The sequence below is a fragment of the Nomascus leucogenys genome, chromosome 10 (genome assembly GCF_006542625.1).
Source record: "Nomascus leucogenys isolate Asia chromosome 10, Asia_NLE_v1, whole genome shotgun sequence".
Lineage (NCBI taxonomy): Eukaryota > Metazoa > Chordata > Mammalia > Primates > Hylobatidae > Nomascus > Nomascus leucogenys.
The window spans coordinates 2,216,298-2,236,221 of NC_044390.1; the positions used below are offsets into that span (position 1 = coordinate 2,216,298).

Here is a 19,924-nt window from a genome sequence, read left to right on the forward strand (position 1 = left end):
CAACATTTCTCACAATTGCGAGGTTTCACAGTTGTGAAATTTCACACATTGTGGGTGTGTTGTCGCAATTTGTTGCAGGAGGAATGAAGTGCAGCCTGTGTGACTGCACAGGGACACAGCTCCTGAAAGCTGTGACCGGTTTCCTCTAGACTCTGCCCCATTTCCCTTTGCACACTTTGCTTTGAATCCTTTTGCTGTAATAAATCATCACCATGACTACAACTTAAAAAGGAGAATTATCAAATCAGCACCATCAATAGCAATGGGGTTTGATTTTCATACTCACTAGTATTGGATATTGCCATTAAAATGTTTCTCTTAATTTAGTAAAATAATAGCAGTCAGCATTTATTGAGAACTTACTTTGTACAGATTCTATGCTAAAGCCTGTAAGTTCAGCATCTCATTTAATCCGCACACTTGTAGAAACCTCTGTCATTCCCAAGTAACAAGATAAGGGTTTGAGTTTTAGAAACGTTAAATAACTTGCCCAGGATCTCCTGTTCGGGAGATGCAGTAGCAAGGTTTGAAGCCTTGGCAGTTCACCTTTTTAAATTTTTTTCTGTTTAATTTTTACAATATATAGAAGGTGTATATATTAATATTTACAGGGTACATAGGATATTTCGATACAGGCATATAATGTGTAAGAATCACATCAGGGTATATGAGGTATCTATCACCTCAAGCTTTTATTACTGTGTTACAAACGTTCCTATTGTACTCCCTCAGTTATTCTAAAATGTACAACAAAGTATTGCTGACTGTATTCACCCTGTTGTGCGATCAAATAGTAGATTGTATTTATTGCATCTAACTTTATTTTTGTACCCACTAATCATCCCCTTTTTTTCTGCCTACCCTTCCCAGCCTCTGGTAACCATCCTTCTACTCTCTTATATCCATGAGTTCAATTGTTTTCATTTTTGGCTCCCACAAATGAGTGAGAACATGTGAAGGCTGTCTGTGTCTGGCTTATTTCCCTTAAAATAATGTCTTCCAGTTCCATCCATGTTGTTGCAGATTACAGGATCTCATCCTTTTTTATGGCTAAATACTACTCCATGACTATTGATGGTCATGTGGCTATTGTGAGTAGTGCTGTGATAAACATGGAAATGCAGAGATCTTTTTTATATACTAATTTATTTTTTTGGGGGGTATATACCAAGCAGTAGGATTGCTGAATCATATATTAGTTCTATTTGTAGTTTTTTGAGGAACCTCCCCATACTGTTCTCAATAGTGGCTGTACTAATTTACATTCCCACAGTGTACGAGGGTTCCCCTTTATCCATATCCTCACCAGCATTTTTTTTGCCTGCTTTGGGATAAAAGTCATTTTAACTGGGGTGAGATGATACCGTGTAGTTTTGATTTGCATTTTTCTGATGATCAGTGACGTTGAGCACTTTCTCATATGCCAGTTTGCCGTGTGTATGTATGTCTTCTTTTGAGAAATGTCTATCAGATCTTTTGCCCATTTTTTAATTGGATTATTACATTTTTTTCCTATAGAGTTGTTTGAGCTCCTTATGTATTCTGTGGTTATCAATCCCTTGTCAGATGGGTAGTTTGCAAATATTTTCTCCCATTCTGTAGATTGTCTCTTCACTTTGTTGATTGTTTCCTTTGCTGTGCCCAAGCTTTTTAACTTGATATGATTCTAATAGTCCATTTTTAGTTTCATTGCCTGTGTTTGTGGGGTATTACTCAAGAAATATTTGCCCAGACCAATGTCCTGGAGACTTTTGCCAGTGTTTTGTTTTAGTAGTTTGATTGTTTTAGGTCTTAGATTTGTCTTTAATCCATTTTTATTTGATTTTTGCATATGGCAAGAGATTGGAGTCTAGTGTCTTCTGCATGTGGATATCCAGTTTTCCCAGTACTATTTATTGAAGAGACTGTCCCTTCCCCAATATATATTTGTAACATCTTTGTTGAAAATGAATTCACGGTAGATGTATGGATTTATTTCTGGGTTCTCTATTCTGTTCCATTGGTCTGTGTGTCTGTTTTTATCTCAGTACCATGCTGTTTTGATTTCTATAGCTCTGTAGTATAATTTGAACTTAGGTAATATGATTCCTACAGTTTTATTCTTTTTGCTCAGAATGGCTTTGGCTATTCTGGGTCTTTTGTGGTTCCATATAAATTTTAGGTTTATTCTATTTCTATGAGGAATGTCTCTGGTAGTTTGATAGGGATTGCATTGAATCTGTAGATTAATTTGGGTAGTATGGGCATTTTCCTAATAATTATTCTTCAAATCCATGAGCATGGACTATCTTTCCATATTTTTGTGTCCTCATCAATTTCTTGCATCAGGTTTTGTAGTTTTCATTGTAGAGTTATTTCACTGCTTTTGTTAAGTTTATTCCTAGGTATTTTATTTTATTTGTAGCTATTGTAAATGGGATTACTTGATTTCTTTTTCAGATTGTTCACTGTTGGCATATAGAAATGCTGCTGGATTTTTATATGTTGATTTTGTATCCTGCAACTTTACTAAATTTATCAGTTGTAATAGTTTCTAGGTGGATTTTTTATGATTTTCCAACTAAAAGATCATATCATCTGCAAAAAGAATAATTTGACGTCTTCCTTTCCAACTTGGATGCCTTTTATTTCTTTCTCTTTTCTGATTGCTCTAGCTAGGACTTTCAGTGCTATGTTGAATGTAGAATAATAGTTGTGAAAGTGGGCATTCTTTTTATGTTCCTGATCTTAGAGGAAAGGCTTTCAGGTGTTTTTTCCATTCAGTATGATGCTAGCCATGGGTCTGTCATATACGGCTTCTGTTGTGTTGAGGAATGTTCCTCTATACCCAGTTTTTTGAGGGATCGTGTCATGAAGGGATGTTAAATTTTATCAAGTGCTTTTCAGCATCAACTGAAGTGATCATAGGTTTTTTGTCCTTCATTCTGTTTATATATATCATTGATTTGCATATATTAAAGCATCAATGCATTCCTGGGATGAATCATTCTTGTTCATGATGAATGATCTCTTTAATGTGTCGAATTCAGTTTGCTAGTATTTTGTTGAGGATTCTTGAATTAATATTAAGCTCTTTTTTTGATGTGTCCTTTGGGTTTTGATATCAGGGTAATACTGGCCTTGTAGAATGAGTTTGGAAGTATTCTGTCCTCCCCTATTTTTTGGAATAGTTGAGTAGGATTGATATTAGGTCTTTTTTAAGTATTTGGTAAAACTTAGCAGTGAAGCTGTCAGGTCCTGGGCTTTTCTTTGCTGGAAAACTTTATTACAGCTTCAATCTCATTGTTATTGCTTTGTTCAGGTTTTGGATGTCTTCATGATTCAGTCTTGGTAGGTTGTATGTGTCTAGGAATTTATATATTTCTTCTAGGTTTTCTTCTTTTTTTTTTTTTTTTTTTTTTTTGAGACGGAGTCTTGCTCTCTCACCCAGGCTGGAGTGCAGTGGTGCGATCTTGGCTCACTGCAAGCTCCGCCTCCCGGGTTCACGCCATTCTCCTGCCTCAGCCTCTCCGAGTAGCTGGGACTACAGGCGCCCACCACCACGCCCAGCTAATTTTTTGTATTTTTAGTAGAGACAAGGTTTCACTGTGGTCTCGATCTCCTGACCTTGTGATCTGCCCACCTCGGCCTCCCAAAGTGCTGGGATTACAAGCGTGAGCCACCGCGCCCGGCCTCTTCTAGGTTTTCTAATGTATTGGCCTAGGTTGCTCATAGTGGTCTCTAATGATCCTTTGAGTATCTGTAGTATCAGTTGTAATCATTCCTTTTGCATCTCTGGTCTTATCTTTTTTTTTCTTAATCTGATTAAAAGTTTGTCAGTTCTGTTTCTCTTTTTGAAAAAATTTCATTTTGTTGATCTTTTGTGGGTTTTTTTTGTTTTTTTTTTTTTTTTTTGAGACTGAGTCTTGCTGTGTCACCCAGGCTGGAGTGCAGTGGCACGATCTCGGCTCACTGCAACCTCCACTGCCTGGGTTCATGCAATTCTCCTGCCTCAGCCTCCTGAGTAGCTGGGATTACAAGCGTCCGCCACCACACCCGGCTAATTTTTGTATTTTTAGTAGAGATGGGGTTTCACCATGTTGGTCAGGCTGGTCTTGAACTCCTGACCTCAGGTGATCCGCCCTCCTTGGCCTCCCAAAATGCTGAGATTACAGGTGTGAGCCACCGCGCCCATCCTCTTTTGTGGTTTTTTAATTTAAATTTCATTTCTTTCTGCTCTGATCCTTACTATTTCTTTTTTTCTGCGAATTTGGGATTTGGTTTGCTCTTGGTTTTCTAGTTCTTTAAGATGCATCATTAGGTTATTTGAAGTTTTTCTACTTTTTTGGTGTAGGCGTTTATTGTTACAAACTCTCTTCATACTGCTTTTGCTGTATGCCATAGGTTACAGCATGTTTTCATATGTTGTGTTTTCATTATCATTTGTTTTAAGGAATTTTTAAATTTTAATTAAGAAATTTCTTCAGGCTGGGGGTGGTGGCTCATGCCTATAATCCCAGCACTTTGGGAGGCCAAGGTGGGTGGATCACCTAAGGTCAGGAGTTCGAGACCACCCTGGCCACCATGGTGAAACCCTGTCTCTACTAAAAATACAAAAAATTAGCCAGGCATGGTGGTGTATGCCTGTAATTCCAGCTAGTCGGGAGGCTGATGCAGGAGAATCGCTTGAACCCAGGAGGTGGAGGTTGCAGTGAGCCGAGATCGCACCATTGCATTCCAGCCTGGGCAACAAGAGCGAAACTCTGTCTCAAAAAAAAAAAAAAGAAATTTCTTCACTGACCCACTGGTCATTCAGTATTATATTGTTTAATTTCAATGTGTTTGTATACTTTCCAAAGTTCTTCTCATAATTGATTTCTAGTTTTGTTCCATGTGGTCAGAGAAGATACTTGATATGATTTCAATTTGAAAGATTTTTTTTTTTTTTTAATACAGTGGTGCAATCACGACTCACTGCAGCCTCAACCTTTTAGGCTAAAGCAATATTCCCACCTTGGCCTACTGAGTAGCTGGGACTACAGGCATGTGCCACCACACCTGGCTAATTTTTGTATTTTTTTAAAGATGGGATTTCACCATGGTGCCTAGGCTGGTCTTGAACTATTGAGCTCAAGCAATCCACCTGCCTCAGCCTCTCAAAGTGCTGGGATTACAGGTGTGAGCCAGTGCACTCAGCTTTTTTTGGATTTTTAAGACTTATCTTGTGTCCTAATATTTCATGGTCTATACTTGAGAATGATCCAAGTGCTGAGGAGAATGTGTAACCTGTAGTCATTGGATGAAATTGTCTGTAAATATCTATTAGGTCCATTAGGTCTGATGTTTCTTTGTTGATTTTCTGTCTGGATGATTTGTGCAATGCTGAAAATAAAGTGGTTAAGTCTCCAACAATTATTGTATTGGGGTTTGTCTCTCTCTTTAGCTCTGAAAATACTTGCTTTATGTATCTGGGTGCTCCATTGTTGGGTGTGTATATATTTACGATTGTTATATCCTTTTGCTGAATTGATCCTTTTAGCATTGTATGACTTTCTTTGTTTCTTTCCATATTTTTTGTCTTAAGCTCTATTTTATCTAAATGTAGCTGCTCCTGCTCTTTTTTGGTTTTCATTTGCATGGGATTTTTTTTCCCTCCCTTTATTTTTAGTCTATGTGTGTCTTTATAGGGAAAGCCTGTTTCTTATAGGGAACAGATCATTGGGTCTTTTTAAAAATTCATCCAGCCACTCTGTGGCTTTTGATTGGAGATTTTGTCCATGTACATTTGATATTTATAAGTAAGGACCTACTACTGACATTTTGTTATTTGTTTTGGTTGTTTTGTGGCCTTTTCTTTTTCCTTCTTGTCTTCCTTTTTGTGAAAGTGATTTCCTCTGATGGTATGTTTTAATTTCCTGAATTATATTTTTTGTGTATCTCTTATATATTTTTTATTTGAGGTCAGCATGAGGCTCGTAAATAATAGAACCCATTAATTTAAACTGATGACAATTTAACTGTGCAAAAACAAACCAACAAACAAGCAAAGAGAAAACTAATAAAAACCCTATACTTTAAATTCATCTCCTCTTTTAAACTTTTTGTTGTTTATATTTTAATACTGTGTGTCTTAAGTTGTTGTAGTTGCAATTTTTTTATCAGTCCATCTTTTAGTCTTCCTTCTTAAGATATGAGTAGTTTACACATCACAATTACAGTATTATAATATTTTGTATTTATCTGTGCAATTACTATTGCTAGTGAGTGTTGTATGTTCAGATGATTTTTTATTGGTCATTAGCATCCTTTTCTTTCAGACCGATGAACTCCCTATAGGATTTTTTTTTTTTTTTTTTTTTTTTTTTTTTTTTTTTTGAGACGATCTCGCTTTTGCCACTGATCAGGCATCTCGCTCACTGCAAGCTCCCCCCCCCCCCCCCCCCCCCCCCCCCCCCCCCCCTATTTTTTATTTTTAGAGACATTCCCTTCTCTCTCCGACCCGATCCCCGCCTCCCCCAGTCTGGACACTGACCACCGCCCCAGGATTTCTTGTAGGATAGGTCTGATGTTGACAAAATCCCTCAGCTTTTGTTTGTCTAGGAAAGTCTTTATTTCTCCTTCCTGTCTGAAGGACATTTTCACTGGATATAATATTCCTGGATAAAGGTTTTTGTTTTCTTCAGCTCTTTAAATATATCATAATTCTCTCTCCTGGCCTATAAGGTTTCCACTGAGCAATCTGCTGCCAGACGTATCAGAGTTCCATTTTATGTTATTTGTTTCTTTTCTCTTGCTGCTTTTAGGATCATGTCTTTATTCCTGACATTTGGGAATTTATTAAATTATCTGAGATAGACTTCTTTGGATTAAAGCTGCTGCTTGGTGTTCTATAACCTCCTTGTACTTGAATTTTGACATCTTTCTCCAGGTTTGGAAAGTTCTCTGTTACTATCTCTGAATACAGTTTCTACCCTAGTCTCTCTACCTTCTCTTTAAAGCCACTAACTCCTAGATATGCCCTTTTGAGACTATATACTAGATCCTGTAGGCATGCTTTATTATTCTTCTTCCCTTTGACTCCTCTGACTATATTTTCAAAGAGCCCATCTTCAAGCTATTTCTTCTGCTTGATCAATTCTGCTGTTGAGAGACTCTGATGCATTCTTTAGTTTGTCAACTGAATTTTTCAGCTCCAGAATTTCTGCTTGATTCTTTTTAATTATTTCAATGTCTTTTTAAAATTTATCTGATAGGATTCTGAATTCCTGCTCTGTGTTATCTTGGATTTTGTTGAGCTTCTTCAAAATAGCTTTTTTTTTTTTTTTTTTTGAGACAGAGTTTCTCTCTGTTCCCAGGCTGGACTACAATGATGGCAAGATCTTGGCTCACTGCAACCTCCGCCTCCTGGGTTCAAGCAATTCTCGTGCCTCAGCCTCCTGAGCGGCTGGGATTACAGGCGTGTCCCACTATGCCCAGCTAATTTTTTTTATTTTTAGTAGAGACGGGGTTTCACCATGTTGGTCAGGCTGGTCTCGAACTCCTGAACTCAGGTGATCCACCCGCCTTGGCCTCCCAAAGTGCTGGGATTACAGGCATGCTCCACCGTGCCTGGCCAAGAAAGCTATTTTGAATTCTCTGACTAAACGGTCACATTATCTCTGTCACTCCAGAACTGGTCACTGTTGCCTTATTTAGTTCATTCGGTGAGGTCATGTTTTCCCGGATGGTCTTGATGCTTATGGATGTTTGTCATTACCTGGTCATTGATGAGTTAGGTATTTATTCTTATCTTTGTAGTCTGGGCTTGTTTGTACTGGTCCTTCCAGAGAAGACTTTCCATGTATTCAAAGGGGCTAGGGTGTGTCTTCGTTCACTGCAGCCATGTTTGCATTAGGGGTCACCCCATGTCCAGTAACTCTGTGACTCTTGTAGACTCACAGAAGTACTGCCTTGGTGGTCTTTGGTAGGATCCAGGAGAATTCCCTAGATTACCAGGAAGTCATTCTTTTCCCTTACTTTCCCCGAATGAATGGAGTCTCTCTCTCTCTGTGCTGAGCTGCCTAGAGTTGGGGAACGGATGATACAAACACTCCCATGACCACCAACACTGGGACTGTGCTGGGTCTGACCCAAAGCCAGCGTAGTACTCATTCTTGCCCAAGGCCTGTGGCTACCACTGCCTGGCTACCACTGATGTTTATTTGAAGCCCAAGAGGTCTTAATTCATCAGGTGGTAAATTCTTCCAGGCCTGTTTTTCCCTTTAGGGCAGCGAGTTGCCTTCTGGCCCAGGGTAGGTCTAGAAATCTTGTCCAGGACCTATGGCCTAGAATGAGGCCTTCAGGACCCTGCTTGGTACTTTATTTTACTGTGGTTGAGCTGATATCCAAGTTGCAAGACAATGTCCTCTTTACTCTTCCCTCTCCCCTTGGAGCTGCCAGCTGTGCTGCCTGGAGTTGGGAGAGAGTTGATACAAACACTCTCTTGGCCACTCCAGCTGGTTTGTCACTGGTGTGTCACTGGGTAGCAGGTACCCTAAGTCCACTGGTTCTGAGCCAAGCATAGCACTAGGACTTGCCCAGGAATTGCAGTCCTTGTAGCCTAGACTGCCTTTCAGATTTACTTAGGACACCAGAGTGTTTTAGTCTGTGGTGGGGGTATTTGCTGGAACTCAAGTTTCCACCACTGCGGTGGACAATTCTCAGGTTTAAATGCTTCCTCTGGGGGTGCTGGCCAAATTCTGCCCACGTTGCTTTCTGCTGTGACGGGGCAGCACTGAGTTCCAATGGAGAGTCCCACCATCACTCCATTCTTCCTCCTCCAAACACATAGATTCTCTCTTGTTGCCATGCTGCACTACCAGGCACTGGGGGAGGGGTGGTGCAGGCATATGATGACTATCTTTTCTACCCTCCTCAGTGCCTCTTTCTTTGAATATGATGTTAAAACTTGATACTTTGATTGCTCACCTAATTTTTGGTTCCTATGAAGGTGTTTTCTTATGTGGATAGTTCAATTTGGTGTTACTGCAGAGGGGGCAATCGCTGGAGGGCTCTATTTGGCCATCTGGCTCTTCCACTTTCTCCCTTTTAGTTGTTTTGTTTGTTTTTTGAGATGGAGTCTCACTCTGTCACCTAGGCTGGAGTGCAGTGGCGTCATCTCAGCTCACTGCAACCTCCACTTCCTGGGTTCATGCAATTCTCCTGCCCCAGCCTCCTGAGTAGCTGGGATTACAGGCACACACCACCACACCTGGCTAATTTTTGTGTTTTTAGTGGAGATGGGGTTTCACCATGTTGGTCAGGATAGTCTTGAACTCCTGACCTTGTGATCCACCCACCTCGGCCTCCCAAAGTGCTAGGATTAAAGGCGTGAGTCACCATGTTTGTTTGTTTGTTTTTTTAAGGAGACAGGAACAGGGTCTTCTATTACCCAGGCTGGAGTGTAATGGTGCAGTCATGGCTCACTGCAGCCTTAAACTCCTGGGCTCAAGCAGTCCTCCTGCCTCAGCCTTCCAAGTACCAGTTTGTTTCTTGAGCCCTTGTGGATAGACTGGATATCCATATTAGTTTACCCATATTGGATAGGCCATAAATCTTTCTTGTAGATTTGCTAGCATTTGTTTTCTGTTTTTACTTATTCTTGTGAATTGTTTTTTCATGATCTTTCCCCTTTTATCTAGCAGTGACTTTTTTATTTTCTGCTTGTATAGTAAGCTTTCATATAGAAAATGCATTAACCATATGACATTACATTTTACTTCAAATATTTCCCCATTCTTTCCTAAGACTTTTTATTTTATTTACCTTTTATTTTTTCTATTTGGTTATATGAAAGTTTCTTTCATTTTTGTGTGATTGGAAATGTTGGCATTCACATTGTAATTTTTTTTTATTTCCATAGTTAGAAATTCATCTGGTTTCTAGAATTTGGGGTATATTTCATATTATTTTAGTTTGTAATGATTTTGTACTTTATATTGAACTAATTCACCTGGGAATAATTTTGGTATATGGTATGGTTTAAGGATTTCCACATTGAAGATGGGGAGATGGGCTGAGGGGATATGTTAGTATTCCACACAGGAAGGAACAAAGGAAGGTACAAAGGAAAAGGAAGGGAAACTAAGAGTTTTAGGAAAATGTGAGAGGGAGAACCAGCTTAACTGATGTGACTTAATGGGATGTGGGGTGGGAAGGACTATAGGAGGAATCTTGAGTTTCTTGTTTTGCTGATGCTGCTAGCTTCACTGTAAACATTTCTATTATCTTCCTGTGTTAATTCCTTATTTTATTTATATCTGGTTGTTTTCTGGAACTTCTACTAATAATAATTATAATGGTAGCTACTACCAGTTATTAAGCAACTCCAGGTTCACAAAGCTTTCTCTAGAACCCTTGGAGCAAGATGTGTTTCAGAATTCAGAATGGTGCAGATTTTAGAAAGGTAAACAGGTCATATACTATATGTGGCATAACATACCCAGCAGGGGCTGGAGCAGCACCCCAGAATCAAACACATTGAGATAGCTACAAAGACTAGACCTCCTAAGAGCAATAAATGGAGGCTATGAATAGCCTCATTGCATTTCAGATGGGGTTTCACTCCAAATGTCCATTCAAAAAAGAAAAGAAAAAAGGAAAGAAGACTTTGGTTCTCAGCTTTTTGAATACTGGAATGGCAGATTAGAGGTCATAGCATGGGCCAGAAATTTCGCACATTATTTCCAATTCTCATGAAAACCTTGTGAGGTACGTGATTATTATCTATATTTTCAAGATAATATGCTTATGGTAATAGAGTTAACAAGTGTGTCACAAGGTTATGTAGTTAAATGAAAAACACCTCAGTTAATTCAGTAATATCTGCCTTTAAAGCACAGCTATGAAACAGAAATGTAATGTGAGCCACATATGTACTGAAAAACTCTTGAGTATCCACATTTAAATAAAAATTTTAAAACAGTGATATGGTTTGGATCTGTGTCCCCACCAAATCTCATGTTGAAATTTAATCCTCAGTGTTGGAGGTGGGGTCTGGTGGGAGGTGATTGGATCATGGGAGTGGATTTCTCATGAATGGTTTACACATTCCCTTGGTGATGTCTTAGCAATAGGGAGTGAGTTCTTACAAAATCCAATTGTTGTAATATGTGGCACCTCCTCCACACTCTCTCTTTCTCCTTGTTTCACCATGTGATGTGCCTTCTCCTACTTTGTCTTTCACCATGAGTAAGAGCTCACTGAGGCCTCCCCAGAAGCCAAGGAGGTGCCAGCACCATGCTTGTACAGCCTACAGAACCAGGAGCCAATTGAACCTATTTTGTTTATAAATTACCCACTCAAGTATTTATTTATAGCAATATAAGAACTTCCTAACACAAACAGGTAAAATTAATTTTAGTAATATATGTATTTAACCTAATATATCCAACGTATTATATCACATAACCAGCATTTTTACAATGAGATACTTTATACTTTTTTGTAGTAAATTTTCACAATCTGGCATATGTTTTATACTCACAGTATACCTCAAACCAGCCACATTTCAATTCCTCAGTAGCTACAGGTGACTAATGGCTACTATATTGGATAGCGTAGTTCTAAGCCTGTGTTTCTCATGCCACATTCACTTAGGTTTATAGTCAGTTTGCCATACAAGTAGTTATTTTATATCACCTTGGACTTTGACACCCTATGCCAGCCACATTGATCTATTTTACTACATAATAGATTCCTTCTTTTAGTCTAATCTCTTACCTATTTTTCTGAGTTTTTCCTGCTTCTTGCTAAAGTCTTCACCTTTGTAAATATCTAAATACAGTCATATGCTGCATAATGATGTTTCAGTCCAGTCAACAACAGACTACATATATGGCCATGGTTCTATAAGATCATAAAACTGTATTTGTACTGTACCTTTTCTACATTTATGTATATTTAGATACACAAATACTTATCATAGTGTTAAAATTGCCTACAGAATTCAATACAGTAACATCATGTACAAGTTTGTAGCCTAGGAGTAGACTATACAGTATAACATAGGTGTATAGTAGGCTATACTATCTAGGTTTATGTAAATCTACTGTAAGATGTTTGCACAATGATGAAATTGCCTGACAATGCATGTCTTACAACATGTCCCCATTGTTAAGCAACATGTGACTGTACTCAATTCTAATTGTTACTAGTTCTTTTTAAATTTGATCTTAAGAATACATTTTTTTAAATCTACAACTTTATTGAGGTAAACATCATAAAAGTCACCATATCTAGAATATAATTCAATGATTTGGATAAATTTACAGAGTGTGTAACCATCAACATAATCCAGTATTAGAACATTTTTATCACCCCTGTAAGATTCCTCACGTCCATTTACAGTTAATCCCCATTCCTACCTTGAGCCCCAGGCAACCACTTATCTTCTGTCTCTGTAGACTTGCCTTTTCTGGACACATTTTCTAATAAACATACGTTTATCTGTGTTTATTAAAACAACCTGTGGAGTTCAATGTGCCGTATATGGCATAAAAGTTATCATATAAATAAAATCTTGACTTATTCATTTTCAAATTACAGACTCTTCTGAATTCTGGTTCTTAAATATCTCTGTAAAACCTTTAGTATAGTCATCAAAACCATAATAAAACACTAAAAAGTTATTGTTTTGGTAATTATAATTGTTGTTATGATTGATCATGATAATTACATTTATATTGTAGAATCTTCATTTTTTCAGCACGGGAAAGGAGAAACATTTAATTCCTTTATGTCTTTCAGACTCAGGGTCTAAGTGTGAGACCAAGAAGTTACCTCCAAATCAATGCAACAAATCTGGGCAAAGCATCTGCCAGAAACTAGTTTCTGCACAACAAAAAGCTCCTACACGAAAGAGTGGCTGCAACAAAAATTCAGTCGTAATAAAACCTAAGAAAGGGCATTCAGGGAAGAAACCTTTAAAATGTAATGACTGTGGTAAAACCTTTAGTCAAAGCTTCTCTCTTAAACTTCATCAGAACATTCATACGGGAGAGAAGCCTTTTGAATGCAGTAATTGTAGAAAAGCTTTCAGACAGATCTCATCCCTCCTACTTCATCAGAGAATTCACAGTGGAAAGAAAAGCCATGAATGCGATAAATGTGGGGAAAGCTTCAATCAAAGAACAACCCTTATTCTACATAGGAGAATTCATGATAGAAAGGAAATTCTTGACTGTGGGAAGGCCTTGAGTCAATGTCAGTCTTTCAATATACATCAGAAAATCCACGTTGTTGGGAATGTCTACCAGTGCAGAAAGTGCGGGAAAGCCTTCAGTCAGATGTCATCCCTTTTACTTCATAAGAAAATTCACAATGGAAAGAAAACACATAAATATAATAAATGTGGGAGAGGCTTCAAAAAGAAATCAGTCTTTGTTGTACGTAAAAGAATTCATGCTGGAGAGGAAATCCCTGAAAATGCGAAGGCCTTAAGTCAGAGTCTACAGCAAAGAAGTCACCATTTAGAGAATCCGTATAAATGCAGAAAATGTGGGAAATTATTTAATAGGATTTCACCCCTGATGCTTCACCAGAGAATTCACACTTCAGAGAAACCGTACAAATGTGATAAATGTGACAAGCTCTTCAGGCGGCTTTCAACCCTTATTCTGCATCTAAGAATTCATAATGGAGAAAAACTATACAGATGCAATAAATGTGAGAAGGTCTGCAATCGGCATTCATCCCTTATTCAACATCAGAAAGTTCATACAAAGAAAAAGAAACTATTTGAGTGTAAGGAATGTGGGAAGATGTTTTCTGGAACTGCAAACCTTAAAATACATCAGAATATTCATTCTGAAGAGAAACCTTTCAAATGCAATAAATGCAGTAAAGTTTTTGGCCGCCAATCATTTCTTATTGAACATCAAAGAATTCATACTGGAGAAAAACCCTACCAGTGTGAGGAATGTGGAAAAGCCTTCAGCCACCGAATATCTCTCACGCGACATAAGAGAATTCATACTGAAGATAGACCCTATGAATGTGATCAGTGTGGGAAGGCCTTCAGCCAGAGTGCACACCTTGCCCAACATGAAAGAATTCATACTGGAGAGAAGCCATATACATGCAAAACATGTGGTAAGGCCTTTAGTCAGCGCACATCTCTTATTCTACATGAAAGAAGTCATACTGGAGAGAAACCCTATGAATGTAATGAATGTGGGAAGGCATTTAGCAGTGGCTCAGACCTTATTCGACATCAGAGAAGTCATTCTTCAGAGAAACCTTATGAATGTAGTAAATGTGGGAAGGCATATAGTCGGAGCTCATCCCTGATTCGACATCAGAATACACATTCTGAAGAAAAAGCCTAAGGTTGTTTTAAATCTATAAAATCAATGAATTAGGCTATCAAAGATATGGCAAATATGTATTTGTCTATAATGTAAATTTTGTGTATATGGGACCATTTGATGATATGTCCCACTTTGAAAGCCAAAGAGCAAAAGTCATTGGTGATTTTGACCTCAGGATTTGAAATTAACTGAAGGAAACTTAGAAGTTTGGTCAGTCATTGTGAATGAAGATCATTTTTCATTTCATAAGAATTACTGGCTGGGCACAGTGGCTTACACCTGTAACCCCAGCACTTTGGGAGGCTGAGACGGGTGGATCACGAGGTCAAGAGTTTGAGACCATGGTGAAACCCCGTCTCTACTAAAAAATACAAAATTAGCTGGGTGTGGTGGGGCGCACCTGTAATCTCAGCTACTGGAGAGGCTGAGGCAGGAGAATCACTTGAACCCAGGAGGTGGAGGTTGCACTGAGCAGAAATTGCGCCACTGCACTCCAGTCTGGGCAACAGAGCAAGACTCTGTGTCAAAAATAATAATAATAATAATTACTGATATTTTACTTCCAGCATAGTTTTAAAGATAATTCATTGGTCACATACAACAAAGTAGAATTGTGAAGTCCATTATAGGGCTCTGAGCCTGATTTAAGGTCACAGAAGAAAGAATTTGAGTCTGTTTCTCAGATCTAGAATTATCAAATATAAGGAACTTCTTGGCAAAACAGGGTGCCACTTTCAGCTGACAAACTTGTGGGTGAGAATAAAGAAAAGTGAGTCTTTAGGTAGATAAAGTTGTCACTCATAATGGTGTATAATGGTAGAAACCTTACTGTACCATCTCCATGGATATGAGGATATATGATCTTCATGGTGTGAACATCTAACATGGCTGAGACAAGCTATCAGTAAAAGAACCAAGATATATGAAGAATGAGGATTTCAGAGCCAGGAGAAATCAGTATTGTTTTATTTGGAAATAAATCATCTATATTTATATGAGTAAACATTGGTATTTTCATGTAACAATACTGGTATGCAATAAGTGGTGTAATATGAGTTGTTATGGACTGAATGTTTGTGTCCCCCCCCAAAATTAATTATGTTAAAATCCTCACCATCAGTGTGATGTTACTTGGAAATGAGGCATTTGGGAGGCAATTAGGATTAGATGAGGTCATGAGGCGTGGAGCCCTCATGATGGGATTAGTGCCTTTATAAGAAGAGACATCAGGCTGGGCGTGGTGGCTCACGCCTGTAGTCCCAGCACTTTGGGAGGCCAAGGCAAGTGGATCATGAGGTCAGGAGATTGAGATAATCCTGGCTAACACGGTGAAACCCCATCTCCACTAAAAAAAATATACAAAAAATTAGCCGGGCATGGTGGCATGTGCCTGTAGTCCCAGCTACTCGGGAGGCTGAAGGAGAAGAATCGCTTGAACCCGGGAGTCAGAGGTTGCAGTGAGCCAAGATCACACCACTGCACTCCAGCCTGGGCAACAGAGCGAGACTACGTCTCAAAAAAAAAAAAAAGAGACATCAGAAAGCCTGCTTGCTGTCTGCACCATGTGAAGATGCAGCAAGAAGCCAGCTGTCTACAGAACAGGAAGAGAACCCTACAAGAACTTAACCATGCTGCCAACCTGTTCTCAGACTTCCAGACTTCAGAACTGTGAGAAGTAAATTGTTGTTTAAGCCACCCAGTCTATGATGTTTTGTTATGGCAGCCCCAGCTAATATATGGAGTGGAAACCCTAGATTTATATACTGGGTTCTTTTCCTGTCAGCAGTTCAACATGTGTAGTAGCTTTCAGTCTCTGCTGTTTGTGCCAAATATCTAAGAAATAAAACCAGATAACTTTTTTGTACTTGGATCATATACAGTTGGGCTCTTCTGTTTAAGTTTTCCTTCTGTAAAAGTTGTTTTTGAGAATACCTAAAGTTTAAGATGACTTTGTGGAATGTGTGGAATGTATATGGGTTAGATCATCCTAACTTTGACCACAAATGATAAAACAACAATCCAAATTGTGAGGGTTGAGCATGCATACAGGATAGTACAACTAACTTCCCATTTAAACTTGTTCTTTCATATTTGTAAAGCAAGCATAAAAATCCACCCCTTGGAGCAAATGGGTGAGCAGACAGCACAGAGGTAACTCATGGAGAGGCAGGTCTTTTTTCCTCCATTTCTACACACACCCTCTAGCTTGTTAATTCCTCTGCCAATCTGCCATACAAATACATGTCAGTCCCAAATGAATTGTGACACACCTGAAGACTGGGGAGAAGCAAGAGGATGCCCTGCCCACAGTCACCTAATTTCTTCAGGTTTATCTCATTGCCTATTGCATTTCTTGCTCCTCTTGGGGATTTCAAGAGAGCATTAGAATGGCAATACATGACAAAGTTAAACTTAACTTGGAATTACTTGTGAGAATTGCATATCGTCACTGCTTTATTTCTGGCCTAGTCAAAAATCCTCATTTCATCTAGTTTTGTCTATTCTCTTCTATTCTTACACTCTTAAAGGCATTTGTGAAAGTGCAATAAAGGTAAAGTAACTTTGGGTTCATGTGTCCTCCCAACTGCTTGGAACTCAGTTATATCCTAATAGGCCGAATCATTTATTATTTAAATTATTTTGCATTACATGAATTTAAAAAATATATCCAAACTAAGAAGGAAATCAACTTTGTGTTTTTTTAAAGTCCTGAAAACTTAACTGGCAAGAAAAATGTTTTGCTTTATTCCTAGACTGTTGCAGGAGAGCCCATTATTACAGTATTTTGCTTTTAATAGATGCCTATAGATTTCCAGCTTTCATTAGCAAACACTTTAGCTGCACATTTGTTGTGCATGTAAATACCCTGGACCAATTACTGCTAAATCCTGTGGATATGTAAACTAATAAGACACTGTTCTTGCCAGCAGACACAGTTTACCAGGGAATTCAGATAATAAAATATGGAATTCTGTATAAGGTGCATAGGTAGTACAGAGAAGAGGATGATAAACTTCATGGTGATGGAGGTATGGGGACAGGGATTGTTTTTGCAGATAGTATTAAAGGAAGAACATGAATTTACTAGGCACACAAAAGTTGGAAAGCTACTGAAGGCAAAGAGAAAATTACAGATGGATAAAATAATGGCAAACAGTAATAGAGTATTTGGGGAGTTACAAGTTCCAGCGTTTAGTACAATGACACATAGTTCAATGGTTAGCACTCAATATATATTTGAATGAATGAAAATTTATTAGCATAGATGGGCTATCTGAAGCATAATCCAATGGGACCTAAACCTGAAGGTCGCCCTGACATTGAGATAGACCCTTGGGAAAACCAGTTCTGACCCTAAAGATAAGGAATCACTATTCATATTTGAAACCTATGGTGAACTTATAACCACAGCAACAACAAACCATAAACCTTCCTCAATTCCTAGCTATAATTATAAAAATCTTAGCCATCCACCTCCCACACACTAAAGACTACATAGAAAGACATGCCCTTTCCAGGAATTAAATCCATTTACCTTCATATCTATTGTGCTACAGAAGATACTTGGCTTTCAGGAAAAAAAAAAAACTGCAAGGCATACAAAAATGCAAAAATCAACACCTTACCCCACCAAGAAACAAAACATTCATCAGAACTAGACTCAGAAATACATAGCGGTTGGACTGACATGGAATTTAAAGGAACTATGAGTAGTATCTTAAGAGTTATAATGGAAAAGTGCACAACAGGCAAGATTAGATGGGTAATTTGAGCAGAGACACAAAAACTATAAGAATAAAATGGGGCTGGGCGTGGTGGCTCACGCCTGTAATCCCAGCACTTTGGGAGGCCAAGGTGGGCGGATCATGAGCTCAGGAGATCGAGATCATCCTGGCTAACACGGTGAAAACCCGTCTCTACTAAAAAATACAGAAAAAAATAGCCAGGCATGGTGGCGGGTGCCTGTAGTCCCAGCTACTCGGGAGGCTGAGGCAGGAGAATGGTGGGAACCCGGGAGGCAGAGCTTGCGGGGAGCTGAGATCACGCCACTGCACTCCAGGCTGGGAGACAGAGTGAGACTCAGTCTCAAAAAACACAAAAAGGATAAAATGGAAATACTAGAAATGAAAAAACACAATAAGCAGATGAACAATGTCCAACAGGCTCATCAATATACTTGACATAGTCAAGGAAAAAGTAAATGAACTTGACGTTAGGACAGTAAAAGTTACTCAAAATGAAACATAAGTGGGATAGGGTAGGACAAGAAGGAACAGAGAATCCAAGAGCTCTTAGAAAATATCCATTGGTCCTACACATACACATAATTGGAATCCCAGAAGATACAGAATAAATGGGACAGAAGAAATATTTGAAGACATAATGGCCAATATGTTTCCAAAATTTATGAACCCAGAACACAAATCTATGAAGCTCAGAGAACCTCAAGAAAGATAAATATTAAAATCACTCTCTCTCTCTCTCACACACACACACACACCACCCCAGCCATATTATGTTCAAACTACTGAAAATAATCTTCAAGCAAGCTAGAGAGGGGAAAAAATTACATATAGAAGAACAAAGTTAAGAAAATTACAGCAGACTTATCAGAAGTATTGCAGGCCAGAGGACAATGTAATGGCATCTTTTAAGAGCTGAAGGAAAAAATCTGTCTTCAGGAAGTGCTCATGAAAATCTTTCAAATTGATAGAGAAATACTCTCACAGAAACAAAACTGAGAAAATAATACATTAAGAGAAGACCTACTCTACAAGAAAAGTTCTTCAAACAGAAGGAATATGAAACAACAGACACCTGGAGATACACAAAGAAATGAAGAGATGCGGAAATGGAATACATGAAGGTAATAACTTTAAAAACTTATCTTAAAAAGTAACTGGCTGTCTTAGAGTAAAAACGTACCATGTAAACAGCATATAAAAGTAAAATATGACAAACATAATGGATGTCGGAGAAAATGGGAATATATAAGATACTAACATGTTAAGTTGTATATTATTTGAATGTATATTCCAATTAAAGATGTAAAGTAACAAATGAAAATGTTTAGTGAGATGTAAACAATAATATAAAATAGAATAATTAAAAATGGTCATTTAGATCATAGAAGGCAAAAATAGAACAAAAACTAAAGAACAGAACAATTAGGATAGAGTTAACAAGGTGGAGATTTTAATCTAACTATATATTTAAAAATATCAAATGTAAATGGCCTAAATATACCAGTTAAAAGACAGAGATTCTATGATTGAATGAAAAAGCAGTATCCAACTATATGCTGTCTACCAAAAACATACTTTAAATATAAAGGCATAGATAAATGGTGGGAAAAAGATACACCATGCAAACATTAACAAAAAAGCAAAAATGACTATATTACTATCAGATGAAGTAGACTTCAGAACAAGGAATACAATCAAGGATAAAGAGTAAGATTACATAATGATAAAAAGGGTCTGTTTACTGGGAAAATGTATTTATTGATTGATTGATTTTTTTGAGACAGAGTCTCGTCTCACTCTTGTCTCCCAGGCTGGAGTGCAATGGCGCAATCTCAGCTCACTGCAACCTCC

General features: G+C 38.2%; 1 protein-coding gene across 3 annotated transcripts in view; it reads left to right on the forward strand.

Moving 5' to 3' along the window:
- Positions 1–17,915, forward strand: part of ZNF667 (zinc finger protein 667) — a 54,612-nt gene extending 36,697 nt beyond the window's left edge. For 2 of the 3 annotated variants that reach the window (XM_003277224.2, XM_030819538.1), the window contains exon 5: positions 12,766–17,915. In XM_003277224.2, coding sequence (XP_003277272.1) covers positions 12,766–14,345 — 1,580 coding nt within the window. In that variant the 3' untranslated portion in view covers positions 14,346–17,915. The remainder of the gene's footprint in view (positions 1–12,765) is intronic. The other variant, XM_030819537.1, reaches the window with a different exon arrangement.
- The last annotated feature ends 2,009 nt before the right edge of the window (positions 17,916–19,924 follow it).